At 38.4% G+C, this 12,212-nt stretch overlaps 1 protein-coding gene across 2 annotated transcripts in view; it reads left to right on the forward strand.

Annotated features, from left to right (window-relative positions):
- PDGFC (platelet derived growth factor C) overlaps window positions 1–12,212 on the forward strand; it is a 112,195-nt gene that overhangs the window by 85,599 nt on the left and 14,384 nt on the right. For both annotated transcript variants that reach the window (XM_088661087.1, XM_035111586.3), the window contains one exon: window positions 1,363–1,543. In XM_088661087.1, coding sequence (XP_088517213.1) covers window positions 1,363–1,543 — 181 coding nt within the window. The remainder of the gene's footprint in view (window positions 1–1,362; window positions 1,544–12,212) is intronic.

A 12,212-nucleotide genomic window follows, 5' to 3' on the forward strand; every position in this document is an offset into this window, starting at 1 on the left:
TACCACTATTTTGAAAACACTGGTGTCATTTATTAAATCCAAAATTATACTTTTTTAAAAAAAATGGAGTTAAAAATATGTACGAAATACTTCTTCTTCCTAGAACTCTGGGAAGCAGCTCTTGTGCCTTCTCCACATTGCATCCTTTGCAAAATGCAAAGGGTGAGAAGGGCAGGGTGAAATTGCAGGGTGTGAGGAACAACTGATAATTGCTTATTGCTATTGCTCTTCATTCCACGTTAATTGCAATGGAACTAGGAACACTGGAAACTGCTTTATACCAAGTCAGACTGTAGTCAACTACTCTAATTCAGGTGGAGGTATTCCCAGTCCCACTACCTGAGATCCTTTTCCAGGTGAAGTTGTGTAAATTGAGCCTAGGACTTTGAGTATGCAAAGCATCTACTCGGCCATCCTCACATACTGTGGCAGAATTCCTTTGACTTATCTAATATTATTCCCAGCCCCATCCAAGTGGACAGGAGAACTGTTCTGCAAGTCTTTCCCCTCTCTTTGGAAGAGAGAAAACACAAAAATTGAATCCTCAGTTTATTTGCATTTTATTTATTCAGAGTTGTTTAAAAACAAAATCAAAGCTTTCCTTGCTAAGTTTTTTAAAATAACTCAAGGCAGTTTACAGAATACAAATATTAAAACAACCAAGAACAAATCAATTAAAAGTATATAAGCTACAATCAGCAGGGGAAAAGATAAACTACAAACATAAGCGGAAAAAAGCAAGAATGAATAACAGGGTAAATATCCAAATGCTAGCCATAACAAAAACAAGGCTAAACTAACAAGAAAGAAGCAAATTCAGTTTAACAGAGTCATCCAAAAGTGTCAGCATTTCATCTGGTACTAAAATTGTGTAGTAGTTGAGCACAAATCCTATGGACAGCATTGCTCATCTGGAGGAGGCACCTGTAGCAAGATTTCTAGTGTTGAAAGCAGGGCATCAGGTGACACAATGAGGTGTCCCAAGTCATCTAAGGCCTTTTAATGGAACCCTGAAACAAACAGGTAGCTAATGTAGAACAAAAAAAAAACCATTGGGCTGATGTGCTCTAACCCAACCAAGCAGCTCTAGCCAACAACCTGGCAGCAGAAATGTGTACAAGTTCCACGTTTATGGACACTTTTCAGTGGTGGACCCCACAGTAGCTAGGACCCCACAGTAATAAAGCATGGAGATGATTAAAGCCTGTATGACTCTGGTGAGATAAGATCCAACTTTCCCAGGAAAAGGGAGTAGTCTGTTTTATTGTTAGCTTATGTATTTCTTCTTATGTGATTCTGTTGTCTAAAGATTCTATAGAAAGTAAATCCACCGAGTGAACAATGTCTATTTTTTCATTGTAGATATGACTTTGTAGAAGTTGAAGAGCCCAGCGATGGCGCTATTTTAGGACGGTGGTGTGGCTCCACTACCGTTCCAGGAAAACAGATTTCCAAAGGAAACCAGATCAGAATACGATTCGTTTCTGATGAATATTTTCCTTCTGAACCTGGATTCTGTATCCATTATACTCTCCTCGTACCAGTAAGTATTTTCCCCCTCTTGTATTCCTAGCTCTTAGGCTTCCAAGATGTAATGATAAAGAAAAATAATAATAAGTGTAACAATACAACGTTGCTGTATAACGTTTCTTGTAATCCGCTTAGAAGTGCTTCCGCCTCAGGAATGGGGCAGAAGCTGAAGTAACTTTACAAGGAGGGACTTGAATGGGGGGGGGGAGAGAGAGACAGCATTTGAGAACTGCTGTATAGATAAAATTGTTAAGGGCAGAGCAATCAAAAATGGCAGGAGGAGGGAAAACAAATTGCAGGAAAACTACCTTTTCCTATCTCCTGCTGGACTCATGTTGGCAGAGCGGAAGATTAGGTTGTGTGTGTGTGTGTGTGTGTGTGTGTGTGTGTGTGTGTGTGTGTGATGCTCTGCATTCTAAGTGTTTGTTTGTTTGTTTTTTGAGAGCCAGCTTCACTGAAAGGGTATAAACTACATTAGCTCCAGGCTGGCATACTATGCTCCTCATTCCAGGCAGAGCTATGAATCTTTCTCTAGGCATGGTTCTGGAATGCACCCTCTTTGTCGTCTCCACCCTGTCCAAAGTCAGGCCTCCAATAGTGGAGGGGAACTGGAGGTAGACCTTTCTATAGCTTCACAGAGCAGGCATCTTACACTGGATCTCTGTTTCAAAGGGCAGACCTCTCTCTCTCTCTTTGAGAGGAGGTTCTGATGGATCCTATGGTCTCTGGGATATGCACCCCACACAGGAACCACGGAATTGTGATTAAAGAGAGCTGAAGTGTGTTTGAAACATTTTTTTTTTCATTTTCAACTTTTACAAACATTTTAGACAAAAAGAACAAAATCATTTCAAATTTAATTTTGACTTTCCTCCGTTTATTTATTTCACATCTTTTTATTAGTGCATATCCAATTCAAATATATTTATAAATTTTCCTTTATCCTCCCCTTTAATTATTCTTTACTGCATGTGTTTATATCAACCCTGCTAATGTTTTAATTTGTTTACAATATGCCCTTAAATAATCAATAAACTTTCCCCATTCGATTTTTAAAAGTCTCTCTTTTTGATTTCTTAATCTTCCGGTGAGTTTTGCAATTTCTGAATATTCCATTAATTTTAGTTGCCAATCTTCCTTAGTCGGAACTGTTTCTTCCTTCCATCTTTGGGCATAAATCATTCCAGCAGCTGTGGTAGCATATATAAACAATTTTTTTTCTTCTGTTCAGTAGGTACATTCCCACCCATTATACCTGAAAGAAAAGTTTCTGATTTTCTCACAAAATGAATCTTCAACATTTTTTTCAACTCATTATAAAGTGTTTGAAACATATTTTGTGAAAAGATAGAATAGATTGAGAGAAAATAGACTAAAGACAAACTAAGAAAAATGAAATTGAGCAGTGTGCATTTTTTATTTGTTATTGGAGACCACACACAGTGAAAAGAACATCTTCTACCACTTTCAGAACTGGAATGTGGTTTTTTTTTTAAAAAAAGAAAAGTGTCTGCTATAATATTTTTCATTTTAGTAAACTGTTCTTGAAGAACAACTTCTAAGTCCATTAAGCAACTGAAGGATAATTGGTAAATCAGCTAACTTAGTGCAGACAAAAGGAAAATGAGCAGAGCAGAGGTCACTAAATTTTGGTCATTATTTTGCAACAATATTTCGTTGCTTTCTCCTCTAAGCATTTACACTTATATGGAAACCCACCTAATCTAATAACATCGGCATTATTAATAATATTGTGAATAAATGAGAAATAGAAACATTTTATTTTCTACCCCAAGCTCATCCTAGCATTTCATTGGTTATGCATTCCGGAAAACATCACTTCAAATATAAAGGTCTTGGGAAACAGTATTTTATATATTGACAAAAAATATAGTGACATATCACCCGTCTTTGGATCCACGCAATCATTTTAAGTCTTGGGGTACATAATAGCATTAGTGTACTTAAGTTCCCTTGGTATGCAAGAAAGGAAGTGACTTGCCAAAAAATTATGTTAAGAAAGTCTAGCCCAAGTCTCTTCGATACTGATATGATTTACATAGCAACAGTATGCTATGTAAACAAACGTGATAAAAAATTCCAATTTGGGTCTGGGTAATATTCCTTCTAGCGACTTGTTTAGTTTAAATTATGTCAGTTACAAGCTTGGCATAGAACACCCAGTGTAGTAAAGTCTATTGTTACTTGGGTGGGGGGAAGCGGGTGAATGGGACACTTGATGCCTGAGGAGCCATTAAGGAATGCATGACTGATTGCCAAAGGAGTTATTAATTATTCGGGGCACTGAGAACAAAGCAGCTCCAGTTGAAGCTCAAGTTGGGGGTGGCTAGGACCCCCCCCCCCCGTCTATCTTGGCACCTGGTAGTATGTCATTTGTCATTCAAGATCATGCCAAATTTTCTTTACAAGAAACTCACTTTACCCCTCTTGCATGGAAGCTGAGATGGAAGATGGAAATCCAAGAAGCTTCTGAATGACCACCCTAGTTTGAAATGTATTTTCTGAAATGTTTTGAGCTTTGTATACGTACCAGACATTCACTTAGAAAGATAGCAATTTGCGCTGGGTTGTTATTATTGGCTTAAGGAACATTTCTCAGCCTGAGGAAACTGGAGCTGTAGTTTAATGCAGATATTCGGTATAAAACTAATTAGTCACTCCTTACTACTAGAACTTAAGGCAGTGGAACTGTCTTCTTTTTAAAAAGAAAACATTTGCCTTAAAGATACACACTTCTTCATTAAACAACATTTATTTGCATTTTTATCAGTTTTGGGATTTATCCACATCATCCATTATATGCCATATGCCATAGTGAATTCATTGTGAATTCATGTGATTTGCCAAGTCCAATAAACACAGAAATGGTATATGCATTTTCTCATGTTTTTAAAAAACTTGATTAGATGTATCAGTCTGATAATATATAATATTTCTAGTCCAATTCACACACACACGGCTATTACCCAAGGGCAAAAGCTCTAATTAGTACCAAAGGGAGCATCCCTTTCCATGACTAATAATAAACAAGGAAGGAATAAATTTGTTGGGATTACGGTTCACAAGCAAAGCGTTAAACCATCCCTCACTACTGTAATCCCAATGAAAATTGGGGTATGGGCTACTAGAATTTTAAATAGCATCCCTGATGTATGTGTTCAGTCCTCTGAGAGGAGGGATATAAGCATAATAGAACATGTTAAATATTTCTTAAAATGGCTCTGAACACAGGTATTTTTTACGCAGCTCTAGCAGACATGTCTATAAAAATAGATTAATATTTCATAACATGTTTTTATAACACATTATAGAGTTTTCTTCTTATGGAATACCAGGGTGTTTTGAAAAAGCAAAGAAGAAAAAAAGTGTTTAAACTCCAAGGAGATATCTCAGCCAAGATCTGTTTGGTTCAGTAGTTCCCTGATTATTCTCCATGAAATATGAAGCAGTAGAAATTATTTTAATTGCTTAATTTACACAATTCATTTTTGAAATGTAGTACTTTGTTGGCATGAAAATCTGTCATTGTTTTTTTTAGGAAGAAAACAATTGTGTTACTACAATATATTGAGAGGTGTTTGTAAAGGTTGTAGTAACAAAATTGTTTTCTTCCTAGAAAAAAGGTGGTGGCTAACCTGTGCCCCCACCAACTGTTCCTGGGTTACATCTGCCATAATGCTATACCATTGGCCATGGTAGCTGGGGCTGATGGAATCTGGAGCCCAACAATACCTGGAAGGCCACAGGTTAGTAACTACTTCTGTAGATAATATTAAATCTACTGAGCTTTTGTGCTACCTGCTGTGATCAACAGGATCAAAATTAGTCAGTCTTAGCCTCCCTCATAGCAATTCTCACATCTTTGGTAGGTGGGGAGGAATAAGGCATTGAGTTGCATCCTTAGCCTGTTGGGTACCCTGCTAAAGGGGTCCAGAAAGGGGTGCCTCTTTCTAGAAAATGCATGAGGACTGATAGACACTGATGGGATCCCCCCAATTTGATGTATGTCATAGAGCAAGTGTCGGTCCAGGGTTGACCCAGCCTTTTTTTTTTAAATCAACCAACCAGATACATTGATGCCACATACATTCCTAGTGCCTTTGCCAAAGCCTACTTAAATCTGTAATCAATAATAGTTGTAACCTATTTCATCCAATACTGATGTCCTGTCTCTTATTTCTTCCCTTGGCCTGGGTTTGCAAGGTAAACTGTATTGTTGTATCTTTAGTGTTACAAGTAAAGGTGCGTAGTTCCTCGGTGTATTTTGTGTGAGTTTTATAATTTTATTGCTTTAAGATGTACATGTACTTTTTATACTTCTTGTCCTTGATCAAGTTTATGATTAATTTAATTATACACTTATTTTTTAAAGTCTTTAACACTTCTGAAGTTGAAATACTTTTTTTTATTTAAAATACTTTTATAAGCCCCTTTAATAAAAAAAATTCAGTAGGTGGTTTGCATAAAATTAAAAGAAAAAATACCTTAAAGAAATAAATGGGTTCAGCTAACACAACAAGACCAGATATTGGGACTGATGAGGGAAGGCGTATGCCTTGAGGTATTCAGTGAAGGAGAAATTTTTACTAGGCAACTCATTGCTTTATAAAATTTTACACATTACAGAACATGTTATGACCTGAATGGGGGGAAATGGCACTCGCATTAAAGTCTGCAACTCTCCTTAAAGGTCATTAGGAATAAGTCTGTGGGTACACTGAATGTATAAATATTTTTGTGGTTTTAAAAAAAAGGTTTTAACTTGAAAGTCAAGACAGAAGGATAACAAGAAGTAGATCAGTTAATTCTGTACAGCATTTGCCATTTGTTCTTTGAGGGGTTTTTTTTAGCCCTCTCCCAGGTTATTTGTTTCTCATTTTGGTCATAATAATGCGAAGTTTGTTCAGAAAAGTTTCTATTCCAGGCCAATCACTGTTCAACTTTATTGGCAAAAATAAGAACCAACAGGGATAGTTCATTAAAACCTCAGAGCACTATATAGTAAATAGCCAATAAAACCAACTCACTTGTTGGTTTAGGGGTCATGAGAACTTTGACTCAAATTTCATGTAAGGGCTATCCCAATAGTGGTTAGATACAGATGCTATCGAAAATCCAAAGCTCCTACTGCCTTCCTTTGCCCCAAGAAGAAGTAATTTCTGTTGGGACAATGCAGGGGTATGTGGTGGGAGGAACTCTCTAGGCCTTGATGAAATATCTGTTTCCTGCCAGGGGTAGCAGTACAGCTACCAGTCTGAGAATATGTAGGGCGAAACAAACATTTGAGCTTCTCAGAACCTCAAAGGACAACAGTGAGAACAGAAGCCTAGGGAGCAAACGTGACGGTGTGCAATGGAGAGTGATTCAGCAGAGAAGGGAGTAGGTAAAAGTATTACTGTGTTGGCCAATTGTGGTATGTGAAAGATGTGTGAGTACTGCATATCCATAATTATAGTGTATGCATAAGCAGGGATGTGTGAGACAGTGAAGGGCCAATGGACAATCACACCAAAATGTGAATTAATACATCTAGCCTACTGAGAATCCAAAACTGTTTTAAACTATCTTAAAAATACTTCTGTTTCAGTGTATCTGAAGAAGTGTGCATGCACACGAAAGCTCATACCTATGACAAACTTGGTTGGTCTCTAAGGTGCTACTGGAAGGATTTTTTATTTTTATTTTAAAAATACATGTATGTTTTTAGAAGCAGTGTTTTAACCAGCCTCAGTATAGGAGAGAGACACATACTGGGTTGCATGGAAATAGGCCATAGGAAGCCATATAGTAAATCCCTAGGGGTGTACTACTATACTTAGAATTAAGTGCCAAACCACTAGAAACATTTGGCTTTTACAGCCAAACAGAGAGAAAAAACCAAACAGAAAAAGTCTTCTATGAACGATGCTCAATAATAGTTTCTCAATGAAAATATGTCATGACCCAGACCCTTATTGCTCAAGACTTCATAAATCGTTTTTCTTTTCCCGCCTAGGAAGGCAAACACAATGACATTCAAATTAATCTTTTAAACAAAGTCCTTCATGTGTCTCCTTTCAATTTTTTTCAGTAGTCTCCAGATCCTTTTAAACTTCTTGTCCTTTCATGTAAAGATAGCTGGAGAAGGGGAGGAGACTTGGACTTTCTCTTCTTTCTCCCCCCCCCGCCCCTCTTTGCACCTTCTCTCCTGCTTTTACAGTGGCTTATCTGAAGTCCCTTATCCTCGCCTAAGAGTTCCTGAATATAACTGTTAATCCACTTTGTTACATCATCCAGAACATTAATTCTGAGCTGATTTTTTTTATTGTGCTGCAGTTAGTTTTTCAATTGTGTTAGTATAAGATTTGCTAGTTTAAATTAGCAAAAAGGAAGAAATGGCCAATTTTAAAAATTTGTGAATAAAAGCTTTAATATTTATTGCTGCTATATAAAGGATCTTTACAGAAGAAAAGATAACTCAGGACTGTAAAATTCTAATAGACTTTGTTGAGCTCCAAAAGGATATGGTCAACAAAAAAGCACCTAAAATTCAAAATAAGTATGAAATGAAGCAAGTTATAGCTAAAGGTTTTGATTACATATGATTTACATACCATATGCTTTTCTGATACTAGAAATCCAGGTTATACATGTAATGTATTGGTACGGTAGTAGGTTCAAGGTTCAAAAGTGTGATTTCAAGAATTTCAGTAGTTCTAGAAAGTGCATCAAAGATTACATATAGTTCATAAACTGTTTGTCGCCTGCTCCCTGATACAGTTATGTGAATTGGATTTCACAAATTGATTTACTGTTAGAGCTGATTAATGCCTAACTCAACATATAGTGGCTCTCGTAGAAGGATGCGCCAAGTGCAATTAATTTTCAATTTTATGTTGAGATGAGTGTTCAGAGATGACTGCATCCTTCCTGTGGTATATGATACATTGATCACTCTCTCCCAGTGGTACAGCAAAGAAATCAGTTCACAAGCAGGCTGCTATGTGAAATCTGAGAAAGACAAACACGTTCTCAGACTCCAAGCACATTGCAGCTAGCCACTTACTTTTGGTTTAGCTTTGATAAAGTTTCCCATATTTTGATTTATATGAGTAGTTGTTTTTTAAAGATCTTGAAAGGAAAGCATCCTTTAATTGTGGCTGACCACATCCCCATCATATAAGTACGCAAAGACTTTCTTACTACTGGGTACAGTTCATTTATAACCTTCTAGGATAATAAAGTGGTATCTTGGATTGTTTGTTCTGGTAAGTTTTTAAATGTTCTCTGTGAAATAGAGATAACGATTTATCTTTATAAACTTTTCTGCCTCAACTGGCAGAATTGGCTAATTTTCTTTTTAAAAAAGGGACCCAGGTGGCGCTGTGGTTAAACCACTGAGCCTAGGGCTTGCTGATCAGAAGGTCGGCGGTTCGAATCCCTGTGACGGGGTGAGCTCCCGTTGCTCGGTCCCAGCAGCTCCTGCCAACCTAGCAGTTCGAAAGCACGTCAAAATGCAAGTAGATAAATAGGAACCGCTACAGCGGGAAGGTAAACGGTGTTTCTGGTTTGCCAGAAGCGGCTTTGTCATGCTGGCCACATGACCTGGAAGCTATACGCCAGCTCCCTCGGCCAATAATGCGAGATGAGCGCGCAACCCCAGAGTCGGTCACGACTGGACCTAATGGTCAGGGGTCCCTTTACCTTTACCTTTTTAAAAAAGGACCCAAGGAAGAGGCAGGTGATAGAGATAACTGATTTGTTACTTGGTTAAAGGAAGGAAGTTGCAGCAGAAACTCTTAGGGCTGGTACATAGAAGGAAGAGGAGTCTAGAAAAGGGAAGTCCTTGCTTGACCTCTCTTAATTTACTAGTCGATGAACATTTTAAAATGGAAAAAGTTATTCCTTCCACTGTGTTAATAAAATATGTTTAAAAAGAGAGAAAAATGCATCTGTATTTTATGAATTGGGATGTTGAAGTGTGTGAAACATTATTGTAGAGGCTAGTGGCGTGGAGAACCACGGCGCCGGGCACTGGAGGGTGCTGGAAGGGCGCCAAGTGAGCGCAGGGTTCCGGTGATCTGGCCAGGACTGCGCTCCTTCTCCGAGGACTCCGCGCTGTGCCTCCTTCTCGTTTCCCCAGCGCTGGGTTCCGCTCAGTCAAGCTTCACCACCAGCGCGCGCACAGCGCCCAAGCAGCTCTTGCTGGTCCCGCGGTGCACGCGCTGGTGGCGAAGCTTGACTGAGCGGAACCCAGCGCTGGGGAACTGAGAAGGAGGCACAGCGTGGAGTCCTTGGAGGTGGCCTCCCGCTGCTGCCACGGTCCGCTTGGCACACCCGGGCCTTTGGAGAGGCTCTGGAGGGGGGCGCTGGAGGGACCTAGCGCCAGGGCGCTGGATGGGCTTAAGACGGCCCTGCTTGTATGCATAAATATATAATGATTTCTAAGGGAAAAGAGGGTATCTGGCTTGGTTTAAGATATGAGATCACAAATTACTGGAACCACTTTAGAAGTTTGAGTGATCTGTACTTGACAATGCCAAGGCTTGTTAGGATACATTTTATAAGCATAGAATTCCTGCAGTTTCAATCTTGTCACAAATTTTACTTCTCGGTTATCCTTTCACTTTGTGAAGGTCCTCCATATTCCATTATAAAAGCAGAACATCTATCCAGTCCTCCCTTCTCCCATCACTCTTACTTAAAAGGAATAGCATAAAGTAGCTCTTTATTGTAAGCTTTTCAAAATGAAATGTTTTAGTGAGTTGTGAGTATTCTGGGCTGCATCAATAGGAGTATAGCATCTAGATCATGGGAAGTAATAGTACCACTGTATTCTGCTCTGGTCAGACCTCACCTGGAGTACTGTGTCCAGTTCTGGGCACCACAGTTCAAGAAGGATACTGGCAAGCTGGAACGTGTCCAGAAGAGGGCAACCAAAATGGTCAAAGGCCTGGAAACGATGCCTTATGAGGAACGGCTTAGGGAGCTGGGTATGTTTAGCGTGGAGAAGAGAAGGTTAAGGGGTGATATGATAGCCATGTTCAAATATATAAAAGGATGACATATAGAGGAGGGAGAAAGGTTGTTTTCTGCTGCTCCAGAGAAGCGGACATGAAGCAATGGATTCAAACTACAGTACAAGAAAGAAGATTCCACCTAAATATTAGGAAGAACTTCCTGACAGTAAGAGCTGTTCGACAGTGGAATTTGCTGCCAAGGAATGTGGTGGAGTCTCCTCCTTTGGAGGTCTTTAAGCAGAGGCTTGACAGCCATCTGTCAGGAATGCTTTGATGGTGTTTCCTGCTTGGCAGGGGGTTGGACTGGGTGGCCCTTGTGGTTTCTTCCAACTCTATGATTCTATGAGTATTAAAAACCATGTTAAATAAATTATTCTAGGGCATTAGTGTACCAGCAATGTTGTTCCTGCCAGGCATGTCAATTTTCCATCTTCTTAAATTATTTAACCTACAGATTAATGCATAAAGCTTTGGCATAGCTAAATAAGGATATATATTTTTTCATTAAGATGAACTTGGAAGACACTCCCCATCTGCCATGCTGCATTAATATTTCTTACTGTATAAAAGTACAATAAGCACAATAAACATTCCTAACTAACCATGCTGGAGTTATGTGCTGGGTGAAAAGGGATCTTATCAGTTTTTAACTTGCTGGGGCTTGGGTTTTTTTTTTTTTTTGGTGAAGTTCAGAGACTAAAATATTTTGCCTGTGTTGCTAGGACACTCAAAGGTAAACTTACATTCTCTGAGAAGAGTATGTGTACATCTGGAGTGGGAAAGAACGACTCATTGTAAATGAGAAATATTTGAATTTATATTGGCAAGAAAATAACTAATATATGGCCTTGTACTTGCCAGAAGATAAGCAAAACTGTTTTGAAAGCAGCAATAATTCAGATATTATTAGCTGCAAATAGAAAATTGGGCTCTTTCATTAAAGAATCAAGGTATATTTATTAAGTAATTAATTTTTGCAATATACTGTTGAAGAACTTCTTGGTGATAAAAAGCTTAAATGAAAAATGGCAGAAAGCATCTTTGTTAATTCAGTCCTACAACACTGACATATTTCTTCAAGTCTATTTTTGGCCATGATCCCATCGATCTGTTTTCAATGAAGCCACTGAAATTTGACCTTAGGCAGCACTGCTTCCTATTTTTATCTTTTTTTTTACACAAGTTTGTGTGTCAGTTTCAGAACTGCATATTACCACCTTACAGAGAAATTAAATACATATCTATTGAGAAGTGAGCTTCATTGAATTTAATGGGACTTGCTTCCAGGTGAGGATAAGCAGCCGTGATCACATAGATCAAATTCTCAGCTTGCAGGATTATAGGCTGAGAAACTCCTTTCATACACACTTTATTAAATACTTAACATCCTGGAGAATGTTACATTTGCCAACATCTAGGTATGCTACTGAGTGGTTCTTTCCAGATTGAAAAGCCAGTTTTTAACATTATAAATATAAATATATTGGCATGATTTCACAATAAAAATATCAACCATAAAACCTTTTCAAAAATCATATGTAAAAATAAATGAAATGAAATCCAGTACAGATACAGGCCGAGATAAAGATCTCCATTTAAGACTTGTTGAACGGTGTGTGTGTGTGTGTGTCTTCATTAGGCACCACAAAGCAATAGAGACAC

Source organism: Zootoca vivipara, chromosome Z1 (assembly GCF_965207765.1).
Source record: "Zootoca vivipara chromosome Z1, rZooViv2.hap1.1, whole genome shotgun sequence".
NCBI classification, from domain to species: domain Eukaryota; kingdom Metazoa; phylum Chordata; class Lepidosauria; order Squamata; family Lacertidae; genus Zootoca; species Zootoca vivipara.